Source organism: Grammomys surdaster, unplaced genomic scaffold (genome assembly GCF_004785775.1).
Source record: "Grammomys surdaster isolate TR1022 unplaced genomic scaffold, NIH_TR_1.0 125089, whole genome shotgun sequence".
NCBI lineage: Eukaryota > Metazoa > Chordata > Mammalia > Rodentia > Muridae > Grammomys > Grammomys surdaster.
In genome coordinates, this window is record NW_021619993.1 from 40,775 (window position 1) to 60,864 (window position 20,090).

At 40.8% G+C, this 20,090-nt stretch overlaps 2 protein-coding genes across 5 annotated transcripts in view; both read right to left on the reverse strand.

Annotated features, from left to right (window-relative positions):
• Positions 1–51: 51 nt before the first annotated feature.
• The window catches only part of LOC114636954 (zinc finger protein 58-like), a 22,131-nt gene continuing 2,092 nt past the window's right edge, over positions 52–20,090 (reverse strand). Inside the window, exons 1-4 of one of the 4 annotated variants that reach the window (XM_028785048.1) lie at positions 11,757–11,814; positions 9,465–9,591; positions 8,907–9,002; positions 52–3,245 (exon numbers count right to left, since the gene is read on the reverse strand). In XM_028785048.1, coding sequence (XP_028640881.1) covers positions 2,128–3,245; positions 8,907–9,002; positions 9,465–9,588 — 1,338 coding nt within the window. In that variant the 5' untranslated portion in view covers positions 9,589–9,591; positions 11,757–11,814 and the 3' untranslated portion in view covers positions 52–2,127. Of the gene's footprint in view, positions 3,246–8,906; positions 9,003–9,464; positions 9,592–11,638; positions 11,815–20,090 lie in introns of those variants that run through there. The other 3 variants (XM_028785047.1, XM_028785049.1, XM_028785050.1) reach the window with 3 other exon arrangements.
• Positions 18,511–20,090, reverse strand: part of LOC114636957 (putative zinc finger protein 66) — a 37,938-nt gene continuing 36,358 nt past the window's right edge. The window contains 1 exon segment of the mRNA XM_028785053.1: positions 18,511–20,090. This exon segment is cut by the window's right edge and continues 163 nt beyond it. Within this exon segment, the coding sequence (XP_028640886.1) occupies positions 19,172–20,090 (919 nt within the window). The 3' untranslated portion in view covers positions 18,511–19,171.

Here is a 20,090-nt window from a genome sequence, read left to right on the forward strand (position 1 = left end):
TGATAATGTTGAGGTCCAGAAATCACCTCACAAACCACACGAACACCAATAGCAATTAGACAGGGGATGTTTATTGTGCATATACCCCAAGACTGATTGTCCAAGGCTACAGTCTAGATTTGGGAAATGAACCATGACACTGAGTTTAGAGGTTACAGAGACTTTAAGCCTGAAAACCACAAACATCTGTGCCAATCACCATCAGGATTTAGGGATAAGGGCATTTCCTAAGGAACATGTCTTTGTTGTGCACTTATCCTGTTCCCATTGGTTGAGGTATTCCACTGTGTCAGGGGCTTACCTGGTCTAACACTCAAGCCTTAACTCATCTACCAGGACTTGTCTAACATTCATGTCTTAACTGGGCAACCAGGATGTCAGTTATCCACATACATGTCTCCTTCTGCCAAGTAAGATGTCAGTTTCCAGGGAGGTCTTGGGAACTTAAATGTTCCTCAAGTATGATTCAAAATAGAAGGCTTATTTTAAATAGTTTTTATGTCTCTTACATTGAGGTCCATCCCAGGAGCATCTTATACCACAAAAGTGTATAAAGAGGCACAGGAAGTACTGTTGGATGGTTGGTTCGGATCCAAGCTTATTGTGGAAAACTACATAAAAAGTTCTACAGATTTCTATAGCCATTAGTTTCCAAAGGCAGAGAATATAACAGAATATTTCATCAATTGCATGTTAGAAAGTTTCCTAGTAACAGCAGAAACATATGATAAAGTTTCCCTATGATACATTACGTAACTCTTAACATATTACCAGGCCTTAACATTCCATCTAGGCTTTGATATTTTACCTAGGTCCCAACAATAATCAAATCTATCATCTCTGCTCAGTGAGTGCATTTGGCTTTTGGCCTTATTACAGTATGAGAGTTTGCTATGACAATGATGAAGACACACACACACACACACACACACACACACACATGCACACGCACATGCATGCAAACAATAAATGCTTTCTGAACTTAAAGCAGATCAGAGATTCTTTATTCTGGAACCAAACACAACTGACTGTCTCTTCTTTAGGGGTTTACTGGGGAGACAAACACTAATTCTCATTCACCTCAGGCAGGTTGTGACCAATGCAGGTCATTTCATCCAAGTCAAACTTGGTGAGTCTATGGAGCTTCCTACAAAACCAATGAGAGACATTGTCACAGGTGCGCGGGTGTCCTCACTGGGCAATCAACAGTAAGTAACCATGGCCCAGTACTCAGATTCAGGTCACCCAAACGATTTATAACCGTTTCATGGTACACTGACAGTTGCAGAAGAAAGACATTTATCAATCAAGGTATTTTCCAAACCCACTGGTTTAGAGAGTAGTGAGGAGATTACATCAAAGATATGTTTATACTGTCACCTGACCATATTCTTAACGTTTGTGCTCGTGAATATTAGATACTTAACATTTCAAATAATTAACTTAGTGTGATAAGGTGATACAAGGAGACACTCTTCACACTTGTATGCTTTGTCTCCAGTATGAGTATTTTGGAATTTAAGTTCTAGAATAAAACATTTTGCCACACTGCCCACATTTGTGGTGAACCACTTTGTACTGGTAACAGTCAATGGAAAAGGCTCTTCCCCACCCAGCATGTTTCTATGCTTTCTCTTGACACTGTATTGCCTTCTGTTTCTTCAGTTGTGAAGTAGAGCTTTTTCCTACATTCTTCCCACTGGTAACATTTCACTGCAGTGTGATGTCACCTTAAAACACTCACTGATTTAAATGACTTAACCTTAAATCAGGGAAGAATTAGAAGACAAGGCTTTCCCACACTGTTCCTACTTCGACAGTTTCTCTAGAGAATAAACAAACTTGTGTTTCTTAAGGGTAGACACTGTAGACAAGGCTCTGCCACATTCCCCACACGTGTAGGGACTGTCTTCACAATGAATTAACTGATGTTAACTAAGGACTGAAGAAAATGAAAACCATCTGCCACACTCTTCACTGAAGGGTTTCTCTCTGGTGTGAACTGCCTGATGTCTCCTAAGAAATGAGTGATAAAAACTCTGTGACAGTCTTCTCCTTTGTATGGTTTCTCTTCAGTATGATTTTTTGATGTACTTAAAGGCATGTAGAAGCAAATCTTTTGCAACATTATACCCACTCATGGGGAGTATCTACAGAATGGATTGTTTGATGTCTTTTCAGGGACGTAAAAGAGGTATAACATTTCCCACACTCCTCACACTTGTAAGGTTTCTCTCTAGTATGAACTGCCTGGTGTCTCCTAAGAAACGAGTGATAAAGAAAGGCTTTGTGACACTCCTCACATTTGTATGGTTTCTCTTCAGTATGAACTTTTTGATGCTCCTGAAGGCGGGAAGAACTAGAAAACCTTTTGCCACATTCTACACACTCATGGGGAGTGTCTTCAGAATGGATGATCTGATGTCTTTTAAGGGATGTAAGAGATGAAAAACATTTGCCACATTCTTCACAATTGTATGGTTTGACTCCAGTATGAATTGTTTGATGTTCCTGAAGCTTTGAAGAACGGGAAAACCCTTTGCCACATTCTTCACACTTGTAGGGATACTCTCCAGAATGCCTTCTGTAATGTTCCCTAAGATATGAACGATAGCAAAAAGATTTGCCACATTCTTGACACTTGTACCTTTTCTCTCTGGAATCAATTCCTTTATGTTGGTTAAGGAAGAAAGCAGAAGAAAAGACTTTTCCACACTCTTCACACTTGTCAGGTTTCTCTCCAGAATGAATTCTTTGATGTTGCTTCAGCATTGCCGGATAGTAAAATGAATTTCCACATTCTTCACACTTGTAGGGTTTCTCTCCAGTATGAACTGCCTGGTGTTTCCTAAGATATGAGTGATGAAGAAAGGCTTTGTGACATTCCTCACATTTGTATGGCTTCTCTCCAGTATGAATTTTTTGATGATGCTGAAGATGTGAAGAACGCAAAAACTGTTTGCCACACTTTTCACACTTGTAAGTTTTCTCATCAGTATGGTATTTCTGGTGTATCAAAAGCGATGAACGACTGCTAAGTGTCTTATGACATTCTTTACACTTGTAGGGTTTGTCTCCAATATAACGTCTGTGGCGTATAGAAAGTGTTGCCTGAGAACTAAGGGCCTTACCACATTCTTCAAAGTAGTGAGGTTCCTCTCCTGTGTGAATCCTCTGGCATTGAATACTTAGAGAGCTGTGATCAATGGCCTCGCTGTGATTGTTAAATTCATTGCTTGTTGTTCCTGTTGAACAAGAGTTGATATATGAACAAAAGCTAAGAAACAGTCATCATTCTTACAATGTTTATCTTTAAAGTAGGGAGCTTTAGTCACACATATTTAACCATAAATGAAAATCTACTTGAGTCTAGGCTGAATATAAGTAAAAAAAAATGTAGTAGGTGATCTAATCTATCCTTCTACTGGAATCTGCAGAACTGAATAAAACATAGACATAATGTCATATTTTTGAAAATTAAATAGCTAAGTAAGTTGTCAGGTGATTTTAGTAACACCAATAAAGCCTATTAAACAATACAAATACGAGATCGCTGACGTCCATGAAGGTGTAAAGTAGAGTAGTGTGGAAAAGAGAAAGCCAACTGTGACTGTGGAATTGGGCCATCATCAAAACAAAAGCAAAATTCATTCTCCATTTAAATCCTTATTATTGAGTAGGTCACAGGAAAAAAAAATGTAGAAGATATTTTTATAATTCACAAAGCAGTATGATGAGATGACCCACTAACGCAAACTGTAGGGCAGTGGACTGTGTCATTACACAGAAGAACTGGTAAAGTAGTAGCTAGTTCAGAACCCCAGTCAAACTCATAATTGAGAACAGCATGAGTTAGAATGAGGTCCCTGTCCTGGAGCACGTGATGAGGACACCCTACTAAGAGGACCATGACAACCATGTCACTTAGCATAGAATCTAGAGTTCTCCATGCTAATGATGTATCTACATCGGCCCTGAGTGTTTAGTCAATGAGCTTCCCTTCCTAGGAATCTCTTTCTGAAAAAGGCATTTAATCTCCGTTCAACCCTAAGTAAGATTCACACATCTTTATCCACCATGAATGAAGCAGTTTGGACAAGGCAAGCTGTCTCCTCCACCAAGTACCACAGTGGGGGAGATCTTAGTCACAGAGGGCCTTATGGTGCCCAAGTCTCCCTTAGGAGACATTCCTACTCTTGGCGCTTACTCAGAGTTAAGCCAGATTACCACCCCCACCTCCCCACTACCCCTAACCCCCCTGCACTGGGCTTGTTGCAAGCCACCTGGGTCTCATCTCCTCACGGTTCCCAAGACTCTCTGACAGGCAAATTTACAGTTATGAAGGAGCAATGAAAACAATTTTGTGGTTAAGTTCACTACAACATGAGGAAGTGTATTCAAGGGTCATAGCATTATGAAGGTTGAGAACCACTACTGTTGAGGTATCACAAGAATGATCTTTTTGTGAATTTTTAACAAAGGTAAATTACTTTCATTTATGACATCATAATTCCATGAGAGTCACTAATTGATTGTAAGGTGTTATACCAAAGTAATTAAGGGTGAGTCACATTATCAATGATTATCTATCCTTAATATGACCAGAAGTGTGTTTGTATTCATGATAAATACAAATGTAATTCATTTATAGACAAAATATTGGAGGGAGAGACAAATTCACACCTTCCATCAGACAGTGCTCTGCACATGCCAAAGTTAAGCATAAGGCAAGCATCTCCAACACAGTGAAGTTGAACTTAAAGTTTGCTTAATATCCACAAATACTCAAAATCAGGTGTACTTAAAATGGTTATTGAAATTGGATGCTTGAATGAAAAGGGTTAAATCTACACACTACACTTGCATGGCAGGACACTGCTAGGATCAACTACATATCTGCCTCTGATGGGACAGAAGGGCAAGCTGGCTTCATCACGGGATAAGGATGCATGGGGCAGAGGACTTGCCAGCTTCTGAAGCTCCTGTCTCCCTCTGACCTGTAAGCCAGACCGGGAACTTCATCTCTTTATGTGCAGGGAAGAGGAATCACTCCTCCTGATTCACAAGACAGCGGGATGGGTTCTCCCATGCTGAGCAGGATTTCAGATTCTGCACTTGCATCCTAAAAGTCTCAAGCAATGGAGACACCCAGTATAATTAATTTGTACTCAAAGTTTACTGAATATATCCAGAAGCCAATAGCCCTATATACTCAAGAAGGAAGTTAAAAAAAAAAAAACAACAGATCTTTAGAAGAGAATGCATGTTCCCGTCTTTCTTTTTAACTCTTTTTTTTTTTTTTTTTTTTTTAGTTTTTCAACAGGGTTTCTCTGTGTAGTTCTGGCTGTCCTGGAACTCACTCTGTAGACCAGGCTGTCCTGGAACTCAGAAATCCATCTACCTCTGCCTCCCAAGTGCTGAGATTAAAGGCAGGCGTGAGCCGCCACTGTCCTGCTTAATTAATGTTAATTGTAGACATAACGCTGCCTATAGGACTAGCCAGTGACTGTCCATGACTGCATTCTGCAAATATGCATTTTATTAGCTATGATATAACTTGGAATTTCAGGTTAAAATTTTATAATGTTATAAAATTTTATAAATAAAAGTTTTTGACTTCTTAAATGTAAATTGTAGGGTTGACAACTACAGGAGAAGACTCTGCTTTGCACAGTCCATGATGGTACCCAGAACCCCAAATAAGACCATGCCGAGAGACCACCAACATTTCTCAGAGTACACACATAGCTTTGCTGGACCAGCTAGCAGCTGATCGAACAATATCCCAGCCCACATATCCCATATCCCAGCCCACAAAACATACAGAAGCCCACTGCTCTACCAGAGGACACAACTGGAACTGGAACCCCAGGTAAAACTCTAGAACCCCCAGAGACCATGCCAGCATCCACAAACCTAGAGGTCACCCAGGGTTTCAAAACCCCAGTGGAAGCACCATAGTGAACCAGTAGACTCACCTGTCACCATAAACACAGGCCACCAGGCCAGAAGTCCACGGAGGAAATAGAAACATGAAGAAAAAAACCCATTAAGTAAGACAAATGCAGAATACAGCAACAAAACTCATAACTATGGCAAACCCAGTTGCCTAGATGGAAGTGTAAGGACAAAACAACAGCCTAGGCAATACGTCACCACCAGAGCTCAGCAACCAGACTACAGCAAGCCCTGAATATCCCAACACAGATGAAACACAAGCAAAAGACTTTAAACCATCTATATGAAAATGACAGAGGTCCTTAAAGAGGAAAGTAGTGAATTGCATACAGAAATTCATGAAAACACAAACAGCTGAAGGAAATGAATTCACCTCTTAATGAAATCAGGGCGGGGGGGGGGTGGTGAGGGGAAATGAACAGGTGAAGGAAATGAATGAAACTGTTCCGAGTCCTGAAAACAAAAATCAAAGAAATAAAGAAAACACAAACTGAGGGAATCCTGGAGATAGGAAATCTAGGCATGTTAACAGGAACTACAGATGCAAGCATTGCCAGCAGAATACAAGAGAGAATCTCAGGTGTAGAAGATACAATTGAAGAAGTCAAAGAAAATGTTACTTCTGAAAAAAAACCACAAAGCATTGAAAAAAATCTAGGATAACATGAAAAGACCAAAGGCCTTAGAAAGATAGGAATAGAAGAAGGAGAAGAATACCATCTCAAAGGCCTAGAAAATATTTCTAACAACATCATAGAAGATAATGTTCCTAACTTAAAGAAGGAGATGCCTTTAAAGGTTCAAGGAACTTACAAAACAACAAATTGATTGGACCAGAGAAGAATGTCGCATGCCACATAATAATCGAAACATTAAACATACAGAACAAAGAAAGACTATTAAAAGCTGCAACGGGAAAAGGCCAAGTAACATATACCAGGAAACCTATTAAAATCACTCCTGACTTCTCCAAGAAGGCTCTAAAATTAGAAATGCCTGGAATGATGTCTTGGAGTATCTGAGAGACCATGGATGCCATCCCAGTCAACTACATCCAGGAAAACTTTCAATCACCATACAGGGACAAAACAAGACATTCCATGACAAGATCAAATTTAACAAATATCTATTTACAGATCTAGTCCTACAGAAGACACTAGAAGGTAAACTCCACCCCAAGAGGGATGAATAAATGCATGAAATCGTAACAAATAATTTCACATCAGTGAAACCAAAAGGTAAGCAAAACACACACACACAAACACACACAAACACACACACACACACACACACACACCAGCTTTTCCACCACCAACAAAATAGCAGGAACTAACAATCATTGGTCATTAATGTCTCTCAACATTAATGACCTAATTCCCAGTAAAGGGACACAGGCTCAGAGAATGGATGCAAAACCAGAATCCATTCTTGTGCTGCATACAAAAAATACACCTCAACAACAAAGATACACATTATATCAGAGTAGAGTGTTGGAAAAAGAGTTTCCAAGCAAATGGACCCAAAAACCAAGCTGGTGTAGCTATTCTAATATCTAAAAAAATAGGCTTCCAACCAAAATTATTCCAAACACTCGGGGAAGGACACTTCATACACATCAAAGGGAAAATCCACCAGGAAGACATCTCAATTCTCAACATCTCTGTCACAAATCCAAGGGCACCCACATAAGCAAAATAAACTATACTGAAGCTTAAATCCCTCATGGACCCTCACGTGTTAATAGTGGGAGACTTCAGTACCCCACTCTCACCAATGGACATGTTATCCAGACAAAAACAGAGAGATAATGGAGCCAACAGACGTTATGAATCAAACGTACCTGACATATATACAAAGAACATGTCACCCAAACACAAAAGAATATACCTTCTTTTCACCTCTCATATACCCAGATACAAAGCAAGTCTCAACAGATCTAAGAAAACTGCAACAGCCTCTGTATCCTTCCAGAGCACCATGGAGAAAAGCTGGATTTCAATAACAGCAGAAAGCCTACAAACTCACGGAAACTGAAAACCCTCTACTGAATGACTACTGGGTCAACACAGAAATTAAGAAAGAAATGGAAAGACTTCCTAAAATTGAATGAAAATAAATGCACAACACACCCAAACTTACAGGGGACACAAGGAATAACAGTCCTAAGAAGAAAGCTCATAGCACTAAGTGTCTTTGTTAAGAAACTGGAGAGATCTCAAACTAGCAACATAACAGCACAGAGGAAAGCTCTAGAACAAATGGAAGGAAACACCCAAGAAGAGTAGGTGGGGGGGAAATAATCAAATTTAGGGCTGGAGTCAGTAACACAGAAACAAAGAAACAATACAAAGAATCAATGAAACAAAGAGTTGGTTCTTTGAGAAAATCAACAAGAAGGGCAAACCCTTATCCAAACTAAGAAAAAGACAAAGAGAGAACATTGAAATTAACAGAATCAAAAGGAAAACTAAAGGAGGACATAGCACCAGACAGCCAGGAAATCCAGAGAACATACTCCAAACACCTGTACTCCATAAAATTGGAAAATCCAAAATAAACGCATAACTTTCTTCATAGATACCACTCATTGAAGTTATCATATACATCGTTTAAATAGACCTAAATGCCCTAAGGAAATAGAAGCAGTGATAAAAATTCTCTCAAGCCAAAACAGAGTAAGGCCAATGCCGCTTGAGGGTGGAAAGTTCTTCCTGGGTCAGTCTACTTATGAGCAGAGCTCCCTAAGAGGGGGAAAAAAAAAAGCTTAGACACTTAAACCATCACAAGTGTCTCAGAGATGCCTTTTCAAGATAGCAGAAGACTTTAAAGGCAATACCTTAAAAACAATTTCTACCTAAACGAATGTCTCAGTGTTCATGGTAGATCCTGGCCTCCACTTGTATCTTTGGATGTCTCATCTGTCCTCTGACCGCCTCATTTCTACACACCTGGAGGATTAGAGGTTGATGCTTGTCTTTTCACACCTGAAGATCCTTGGTTTTGCTCCAGAAATGTTACCAAGTATGGCTTAGCGACAGCAAGACCTGTTTGTAGGAAAGAGAAACAACACAGTTTGAGTGGTTCTTCTACTGGGAATGGGCTGGTTCCTTCTAGAATACTGCTTAGAAGAAAAGACATGATGTAATAAAAGAAATTATAAAAAATTAATCCTTTATATGTTTTCTTATAGGTATATTAAAATACTGTGGGGGGGGCCTTATAATCTGCGGAGTCTGATTTTCATTTAAAGGGAAAACATAAAAAACTGAATTGTGAAATATTTTCATTAAGTTTCTAAGGTTCCCACTAGAGGGAAGGAAATATACTTCTAATACAGACGAGTTACAGACAGAGAAAGAACAGCAAGATGTTTCTTACTATGTATCAACCTCTCCAATGTTTCCTTAAAAGAAAGGGTATAATAGAAAGCTCAATGAGATAATACACCAAAGGATGAAGCTACATGTTGATAATGAAAAAGAACTGAGTATAGATGCAATGCTCACCCACGAACACAAGGTTGCTGTAGTTCTCCAGCATCACGTCCCTGTACAGATTCCACTGAGCAGGCTCCAGGCATTCTCTCTCTTCTGCAGAGAAGTCAATGGCCACGTCCCTGAATGACAGCATTTCCTGAAATAAAGACCAATGAATAGTGCCACACTGTTAATTATCAAAACAATTAATAATAAAATAAATACCAATAGACTTCAATGTCAGGAGCCAGTCTCCAGCTCACAAACTCTGGTCTGACTGAAAAGTAGCAATACATGAAACCACAAAGAAGACGAGATTAGGAGGCTACAATGTGGCAATCACAGGACCCTGAGTGGCCCAGAGCTCTTCAACTCCATCTTTTAGTGTTTATAACATAAGTACTTGGAGAAACACTTCATAAGACTATACAGGGACATCACAGAATCTGCCCGCCACATTCAGCAATAGTTGGTTGACCAGAAATCCCAGACTATACAGAAGCCTGGAAGACAAGGCTGAGAATGGAGAGCAATGCACACAGCCTGTCAGGTGAGCAGAGCTGTGTCCCCTCCACAGACCTTCAAGACCCCTCACTAAAATCCCTAAGCCCACATCTGTCCTCACGACAACTCATGTCTCCATCCTGAAAGGGTTTGGGATTCTCCATGTCACCGTCTCTGATGGAACAGGGAGAGCTGACGGTTTCTATTATTTTCAGCTCAGCACTGTAAGATCATCCTTGCTGGGACAGTCAATACAAAGCTCAGAGCATTCTGTGATGGCATTGTTCTGCCTCCCTCTGGGAGCGTTAGTGTGAGGATTCATCTCACAGTCGTAGACTTTTTGTTATGAATTTGAAAACAGGAAGTTCACATTGAGGTGTTGAAAGAAAAAAATTTTGTTCACAGCAGGGCCAGACTTAGTCTCTCAGAGACTAAGGAGAGACTGGAGAGGCCATGGTATCCCGAAGCACAGAGAATTTACTAGGGAACACAGACGTTTGTTTCAGCAGTAGGTTAGTCATTCTGGACAGCCAGTATGTACACAAAATCCATAAATCAGAACTGTAGATTTAGAGAAGAGATTGACCAAGGCTCAGCCAATTGAAAAGGCAACATGTGTGCAATCTTACAGTGAGGCACGGCTGCTGTCCTCTGTTAACACCCTGTGACAGGTTTACAGTCTCATGCTTCACAGCTTCTAAGGTTACAACCCTTGAGGCAAAGTTTTATCTGTTTTTCTTATGGAGATTTTAATTAATCCTCCATTGAGAAACAGCTCAATATTCTTTTAGCAAACATGGGTGTCCAGCTACTTTCAAGTGTGGAACAAAACAGTCTACAAAAAAGATTCCAAGTGAATCTTCTTTAAATCCACAATTCATTTCAAAGAAAGTGGAATAAACATCACGGACACCAATGTCCCCTTCAGGACTCTGATCCTGGAACCTAGCTAGTTCTGTCACCTTAAAGCAAGACAAGAGTAATTCCATGTGCAATGATTTAAAACCAGTTCCGTTTCCAACTGAGCGTTGTACAACACAGCCACAAAAACAAACAGCAAACAACAGCAACCGGATGTGCATTCTCCTTCTGTAATCTCTCTTAACTGCTGCTTGCTCAGAAAACAAACAAAAAATATGAAGCAGAAAACTCCGAGTTGAGTCAACTGTGTTTTGTGACTTGAAGAATTCCAACCCCTGTCTACCCTTTTGCAGCAGTTCTCAAACTGGCAAAGGAGACTGTGGCTCTAAATAAAGCAGTTTCATTTTGTTGGTTGGTTTGTTTTTTACCTTTTAATTCCTAGTTTTGTTTGGTGATCTTTCTCAGTGGTCCTGAACTCCGTGTAACAGACAGCCATACAGTACAGAAAGGACAGATCTCCTCTTGACTAAACATACTGAGAAATCCAGTAACATCCACGTGAGAGTGACCCAGCTAATGAGCAAACGCTTCCACCAGCAAGCTGGAAAGTGAACGCCCAGCATCACCACGTCCAGGCAAAGACCTTCACCCAACCAACACTGCCCAGGCAGTCCCGGTCCTTACAAGCTTCTCCATTCCCTGAATTCTGTCAGTCTAACAGAGGTGACTCCCACCACCACCCGCATCGCCCTCTCCCCAGCCCTGACCAGGAGCCTCCTCCAAATCAGCTCCTCCCGGCCCCCATTCGACCCGTGCGTGTTCCCTCCGGATCTACGCACCCCGCACAGCCCCTTGGGTGACTGAACCCTGGACCAACCTCCATGTCAGAGATCCAACGGGAAAGCCTAACCGGACCAGAGTCTGGCCCAGCTTTGGATAAGAGCCGCACATGCTTACCAAAAGCAGAACTCTTGTTTACCAAACTACCGATCTGTGACGTCACCGGGTTACGGACTACATTTCCCACAAGCCTATGCGATGGGATAACTGGAGTCCAGGGAGAGCGAGTTGTACTTCTTAATGGTCCTGGATTTCTGCCCTGATGTCTGTCTGCAATGTAGTGTCACTTAGTTAGGAAGCATGGAGACCACGAACTGTGTCTAGTTCTTATGAGCCGAATGATTATGCAAGATGCTGCTTTCCCCAGTTCCTGTGGCCCAGCTTAAGGGGAAGAGGATTTTAATGGCAAAGTTCATAATTACTTCATTTCCGATGAAATTTACAGCTATTTGAGGAACTGCCACAAGGCTTTGGCTTAATATCCAGTACTGCACATACTTAAATGAGCCTTATTCTCCTGTATTGACACCTGTAACGCCCTTTCCTTTGTAACCGCCCGTTCTGCTACTTTGTAACGGGCGGGTTCTGCTGCTCCGGTCTGCAGCTCAGGGTCTAGCAAGAGAGAGAGTGAGGAGGGGCGAGAGACGCAAAAGATAGAGACAAGACAGAGTCTGGTCAAGTCTCTTTCACTGAAAGGAAATCCTGGGTATGTATACCCTTTACCACGTGACTTGCCCTCGTGGACAAGCTCAACCGAAGGCACTATGTCACGTGCCTTGTAGCCATGGATACAAGTGCTCCTTGCAGCTGGGGGCACTAAACAGTGTAACAAGATGTTTATCAGAGTGTGCTCAGCTGTTGCGGGCTGTTGAAAATAAGTCTCTTGTCAGGGTATATGGCTCGAGATGGCTGTAAAGATGACAGCCGCTTTCCGCTAAGAGTCGGCTCCCAACAGACACCCTGAGTGAATATTTGTCAGTGTACTGAGTTACCAAGATGGTAAAAGAGACACTGAAGGATGTGATAAGCTTTAGCAAAAGCAGCAGGAGAATCAGCTTCTGATGGACCGACAGCCAATATGTCGTGTTTGCCAGGATATATATATATCTGAGGTTATGCTAAGCTTTTGAAATTCCCAAAGAAAATAATCCCATGCATCTTAAATAACTCTCACGGATTTTTCACAGGAGATCACAGCAAGCCTAAGAATCATCGCTCTGGAGTGAATGCTGTGTGCAATGGCTCTTCTAAAACTCAGCTACAAGACATACACAGGTCAGAGGCCACTGTAGGAAGTAGTTTTCGTGTGAGTATTGGAGCCTATTCATGTCAGAGGTTAGTCAAGAGAAACAGACTATTTAAATCATCGAACAATTTTAAAGCCCTCCTCTCTGTTGTTCATTAGTAAAGATCTCCCAGATCCATCTCAGATCTTTTGTCATATTTTCAACCATTAGCTCATATAAGTGTTGAGGGTTGTCCTGATGTTCTTAGAATTTGATGTTGTTGATGTTAATTCGGCTTCCTCAAGAGGGGTAGCCCCCGGAAGTACTCAGGTGATCTCCATGTGAATCTTCTCCCCATTTATTGGTCAATAAAGGCAAGAGCCTGTGATTGGGCAGTGGAGAGGAAAGGTGGGGCAGGAGGTCTTGGAGAGAAGGGAGGGAGAGAGGCCAGGAGGAAGCAGCAAAGATGGAGCGGAACCATGTAGCCTGGAGAAACTATAAATAACCAAGGGTCTTATAGCTGAGGAATAAGTTAGTGATAGAGCTGCCCATTGCTTATAAATTGCAATAACTGGATTGCTTGTAAATATAATAACTGGATTGTATGGCTTTTGTATGGGATTATTGGAGTTGAAAATTATTGCTACATGTAAGAAAGTTAGTTTTAGTGAGTCTCAGGTTTTTTTTTGTTTGTTTTTTGTTTTTTTTTTGTTTTGTTTTTTTTTGTTTTTGGTTTTTCAAGACAGAGTTTCTCTGTATAGCCCTGGCTGTCCTGGAACTCACTCTGTAGACCAGGCTGGCCTCGATCTCAGAAATCCGCTTGCCTCTGCCTTCCAAGTGCTGGGATTAAAGGCGTGTGCCACCACTGCCCGGCTTAAGAAATACTTATCTTAATTACTATACCTCACTTTGGAACTTGGCCTTTATATGGACCTGATGAACAGAAGTCTGTAAGAGTCTCTGAATAATCTGAAGCACAAAAGTGGTACTCAATGATTTAGCTTCGTCAGGATCTGACTCGTTTGCTTAAACACTCCTTAGACCTCAACTCATCTTTCACATTTACATATATTCTTGTGTTCAAAACCATGTCTTAAGGTTTGTGTGACCAGTAGTTTTCCATATTAGTTCATTTACTGCCCCTGGCAATCTAGTTTGCAATTTTAATTTCTCTAAGTGTTTTATACACTGTTTAATACTCATAAATACACTGGTCAATAGCCTCGCTCTTGTTACTGACTTTGCCTATTAGTCGTCATAGAACTAGGAAAAAATACAATGTAACATAAAAGGGAGATAACAAAAGCAACTATCGAGAGAGGACAGTCAGATATAGCTCAGCTGACCTCAAGCTCTGCTACAAAGCTATAGTGAGGACTGCATGAAATTCATAAAAGAAAAAAAGTGCAGATCGTGCACTGTAAAATAAAACCCAAGGGAAAATGCTAATGCAATGGACATGCTAATTTTGACAAAAGTATAAAAACCAAGTACTGGACCTGATAGCTTTTCAACAAATATTGTTGTCAAAACTGGATATGCCCTGGGAGATGAGTGAAATTACACTTATGCCTCTCATCCTGCAAACACACAAAGGATCCCAGCTAGATGATATTACTTTAACATTGAAAATGCAAAAAGTATCCTACAGCAACTGCTGTAGGGTTCTCTGAAGGAATAGAAAGTAGAATGTATCTAGTTAGAAGAATTCATTAAACTGGCTTACAGGATATAGTCCAGGTAGTCCAACAGTGGTGGTTTCACTATGAAAACTGAAAGAGCCTAGCAACTATTCAGTACAAGAGGCTAAATATCTCTGCAGTTCCAATCCGGTGCTGAAGAGTTCTGGATACTTGAAGAGTCACTGGTTTTTAGTCTATGATGGAATCTAGAATATTTTGGATTTAATAAAGGCGGCAACAAGCGGATGGAGAGTTAGGGCAAGCAGTGGGAAAGCAAAAATCCTTCCTTCAGTATCCTTTTATGTATATTATCAACAAAGAAGTATGGCCCCGCTTTAGGGTTGTACTCCTTTTCAGTATGATTAAAAAAATCACTTTATGGCTCCAGTCCTCCTGTCGTTGTCCAGTGAGGCCTGAGGACCATACCCATCCCGATGTCTTTTTCCTGGAGAGGGAATACTTTTGACATCAACCCCTATGCAGTCAGGCTTGTCCCTCAGGGAACCCAGAGATATTTTTAACTTTTATTTATATTCCCTTGCAGTGCTTAGCCTCACAGCCTAAGCAAGAATTCAGATCGCCTGACAGAGGGGGTTCTGGGTGGCCCCTCTCTGCTTGGTCTAGGGGTGGAAGTCCCCTCTTTTAGGTTGGGTGGAGATGGGTTTGGGGAACACTCTGGATAGAGTAACAACCTCATCTTGAGTCTCATGGTCCTCCATAGCTAACTTATGATAATGTATCTGAATAGGTTCTGCTACCAAATTATCTATCTGCTGTTTCACAAAGCTGGTCAGCTTGTTTAAGGTCCATGACTTCATGTCTTTTCTTTTAGATTATAATATAAGCACATCATATCTCCTCCTCTACTCCTGCTAAACCCTCCCATAAATGCCTCTTTGCTCTCTTTCAAATCCAAGGCCTCTCTTTTCATTAATTTTTGTTTCATGAATATATGTATCTACAAATATACTTCTAAATATAACCTGCTTGATCGGTATAAAATTACTTGCACATATATTCTCAGGGCTGGCCACTTGGTGAACAATTGGTGTGCTCTACCCTGGAAAAGACCTATTTCTCCTGCTCTTAGCATTCTTTAGTTGCCTGGAGTACTTTGTAGAAGGTAGCTTATTTGGAATGTAAGAGTTCACTTGCTCCAGGTGGCCTTAAGGTTAGATGCAAAATTCTTGTTATTCTTTGCATTAAGGTAGGTTTTATTTGTTTGTTTTTACATTTTACTGCTGCTGTTGTTATTATGTTGAGATTTTAGGGTATATTTAGTTTTGCAATTATCAATGATTTCTACAGCAAAAATAATTTTGAGTTTTCTGTCACAGGGTTGGACATTTTAACTCTACTCCATACCTCCCTTAAACAATGATATCACTTCATTTTGATATACAATGTCTTATTTTAAAGATTTCCACAGAAGTTATTAAAGAAACAGGTTGAGATAAAAAAAGAAGGAAGAAAGAAAGAAAGAAAGAGAGAAAGAGAGAGAAAGAGAGAAAGAGAGAAAGAAAGAAAGAAAGAAAGAAAGAAAGAAAGAAAGAAAGAAAGAAAGAAAGAAAGAAAGAGAAAGAGAAAATCACTTTATAAGGGTTCGCAGAAGCTTGGGTTTCAGTTGATTCCAAGGCAGGCCATGGGGACAACCAAGATGAAGAAGCCTCATAACGAACAACACAGGCACAAGTGCACATACATTCAAACTACATACAGCATTCAAGTATTTGCTAAAAAAGGAAAAGGACAATCATTTGTACAGAGATTATACTGATGCTATGCCAGTGGTAACTGTGTGTATTGGGGGGAGGGGTATGTGCAGGAGGGGTTTCATGTCTAAGGAGAAAGGTAACCCTTTTCAGGGGATTAGGGTAGGAAGTACTGCTGCATATGTGTCAATGTCAGAGTGGTACTTTTGCTTGGCATGCAGTCTAAGTAACTTACCCTGTCGCTCTCATAAAATACCTGACAAAGGCAACTAACAGGAAAAAGCGTTTAATCTGGCTGTGGCTGAAAGTTACTATCCACCATGGTGATGAAGTTAAGGCAGCAAACACTTGAAGCAGCTGCTCACGTCACCTCCAGTCAAGAAGCAGATGGAGATGGCTGAGTAATGGCTACCTTCAGTTCATGATTTCCTTCTTATACAACCAAGGATCCTAACCAAGAAATAGGACCTGCCTGTCCGCCCACTTTCAACAAGGCTTCTGACCCCAGTTAAACTAATCAAGAGAAACCCTTCAAAGGCATGACCTGAGGCTTGTCTGCGACGTGATTCTAGATTTCATCTATTGGCGTCTAAGATAAAGATCCCTTCTCCGCCCCTCGTTACTTGAATGCAAACACACCTTGAAGACAGGTTTTAAGTTCATTATCTGTGCATGTACATGTGTCTGTCAGTGTGGGCCCATACATGGTGGTCAAAAGGCAACTTTCAGAAGTGGGTTTCTTCCTTCTCTGTTATATGGGCACTGGAGGAAATTTTCCAGTCATCTGGATTGTTGCAAAGTACACTTAACCCACTGATCCATTTTGCTGGCTCCAGCTGTTTCACTTTAAATCATAACATTCCTTATGAGTGCCAAGTCTCATACCCGTCTCCTAAGTCAACTAGAGCCCAGCTTTCAAAGGGCATAAGGCATTTAGCAATTTCATGAGTTGAAAAGATCACAATCCATATTTCATCCAAGGCTCATGCCAATCATTCTGGCCCCCTCCAAAATAAATATCTAGCTACATGCTCCCAACAGATAGCAACATAGAATATGCCCATTCCAAAACAGAATAATCAGAACACAAGGAGTGACCAGACCAAGGATTCAGTATGACAAACACAAACTATCTAACAGCTCCACTTTGACATGTGGGGGCCTCTGATGAAAATCAGTTGACTTCGAATGGCACAGGGAACCCCGCCATCTGGCTCTGCCAGCAGGACTCATTCCTCTGTCTTATCTCAGCCCCTCTTTTTTTTTTTTTTCTGATTCTTCAGCAGACCGTCCTGGCCCCATGCTCCTGTATCTCCAATATCCTCGGCCATGCACTTACTTGGTTATAGAACAGATTGTTATCTTCAGGCTTGAGTGGCCTGTAGGATTCTGATGTCTGTAATGACTTCTTTCAGTCATATCGAACACGTCAGATCGTTTGTAAACAATGCCTCGTGTTTATCCACACTCTGCGTTAATACATGTGTGCTATACTTCCATAATACCCATTACTAAGTAAGTTGTAAGAACAGACATTGCTACACTATTGCTATAGTGTGTATACTAGAAAAGGATCCTGCCAGACTCGTGGTATGTAGGTAGGTTTGTCTACAGCATGAAATCATCATGAATTCAATACACACCCTAGGGAGTGAACTTAGTTAAGGCTTTGTCATACTATTTAATTTGTAGGATTTCCTAAAATGTTCTTCTGATGTTAAGGTATGAAGAATAGAATAAACAGCTTCTATTATGAATTAGTATCTTACTTTCATCCATGCCTACACTTTTCACTGAGTTTGGAACAACCTTTCAACATGTAGCTACAGTCTTTTTTGTTTGTTTGTTTTTGTTTTGTTTTGTTTTTCGAGACAGTTTCTCTGTATAGCCCAGGCTGTCCTGAAACTCACTCTGTAGACCAGGCTGGCCTCGAACTCAGAAATCCACCTGCCTCTGCCTCCCAAGTGCTGGGATTAGTAGCTACAGTCTTTACAAAGTTCATCTATAGTATGAAATTTTGGTGTTAAATAAGGGAAACAGAATTCTTTGTTGTACTCTTGGTATCAATAAGACTTTGCTGCAGCATACAAGCTCTGGTGTCCTGTAGGGGCTGAACACATCTAAAGGCTTTGTGGCACTGCCTCTAGGGTGGAGCCTGATGGCAGCAGAGGTGTGGAGGGGAGGGAAATGTCTCCGATGCTTTCCTACGTTGATTTGTTGGTGTCATGAACGGCATGACCAAAAAAACAACTTTGAGGAGGACATATTTTATTTCAGCACAAAGGTCACTGTTTCTCTTCCAGGGCAATAGTGAAGTAGAAACCACGCTTCATGGCATGTTACTTAGTCTCCTGCTCACCCAAAATTCTTATGTAACCCAAGAACACTTCCCCAGGGTGGCACTGCTTGTCCTGGCTGGACTTTACAACATAAGTTAACAATCCAGAAAACGCCCCAGACCTGCTCATAAGGCACTCTGATCCATGAAAGCACGCATTCAGATAATACTGGGCTTTCATGCTTACGTAGAGATAAGGAATAGCTAAGCCTTTGTCCTTTTTCTGCACAGGAATAGGGTTTCCCCTCAGGAGTGCATTACTGAGGGTGAACCAGGACTGAATGACAACTAAAACCTTCACCACATCCTTCACATGATAGCATCCATGTCTAGGATGAAGACCAATGTTGTTTCGAATATGAAGAAACACTAGAAGCCTGTCACTCTCTTCAGAGTTGGGTAACTTCCTCTGCAGAATGAGTGTTACTGACGGTAGAAAGCATTGAATTCATGTGAAAGCACTCGCCATTCTTCACATGCACATGGCTTCTCTACTCAATGGATTCATTTGTCTTGCGTAAGGTCTGAATATTTAGCAAGATTTTTTAATCACATATCACTTGTCAAATTTCTATTAAGAATGAATTCCTTGATGTCTTTTCAGGGACGAAGATCGGAAAAAACATTTGCCACATTTTTCACATTTATAGGGTTTCTCTCCAGTATGAACAATCTGGTGCTGACCGAGGCTATCGAGCCTAGAAAAGGCTTTCCCACATTGTTCACATACGTGAGGTTTCTCTCCAGTATGAATTCTCTGGTGTGCAGTAAGGGATGAGTAATTAGGAAAGCAACAGTGACACTCCCCGCACTTATATTCATGAACTTTTTGGTGCTTTTTAAGGTCTAAAGTAGAGTAAAACAGTTTTCCACATTTTTCACATTTGTAAGATTTCTCCCCAGAATGTCGCAATTTGTGCCAAGGAAGGTATGAAAGAGTGGAAAAGGCTTTCCCACATTCTTCACACTTGTATGGTTTCTCCCCAGAATGAAATCTTTGGTGATCCTGAAGGTGTGGAAAAGAATAAAACCTTTTGCCACACTCTCCACACTTGTAGGAATTTTCTTCCGAATGAATTCTTTCATGTCGTTTAAGCAATGCAGAAGAGTAGAATGCCCTGTCACAGTCTTTACACTTACAGGCTTTCTTTCCACCATGAATTCTTTGATGCCGCTTAAGCAATGAAGGATAGTGAAACGTTTTGCCACATTCCGCACACTTGTACGGTTTCTCTGCGGAATGAATTATTTGATGCTTCTTAAGCAATAAAGGACAGTAAAATAGTTTCCCACATTCTTCACACTTGTAAGATTTCTCTGCAGAATGAATTCTTTGATGTACCTTGAGCAACGAAGGGTAGGAAAATACTTTGGCGCATTCTTCACACTTGTATGGTTTTTCTCCAGTATGATTTTTCTGATGTCTATAATGTGTTGAGCGAGTACTAAAGGCCTTGCCACATTCTTCACATCTGTAGGGTTTTTCTCCAGTA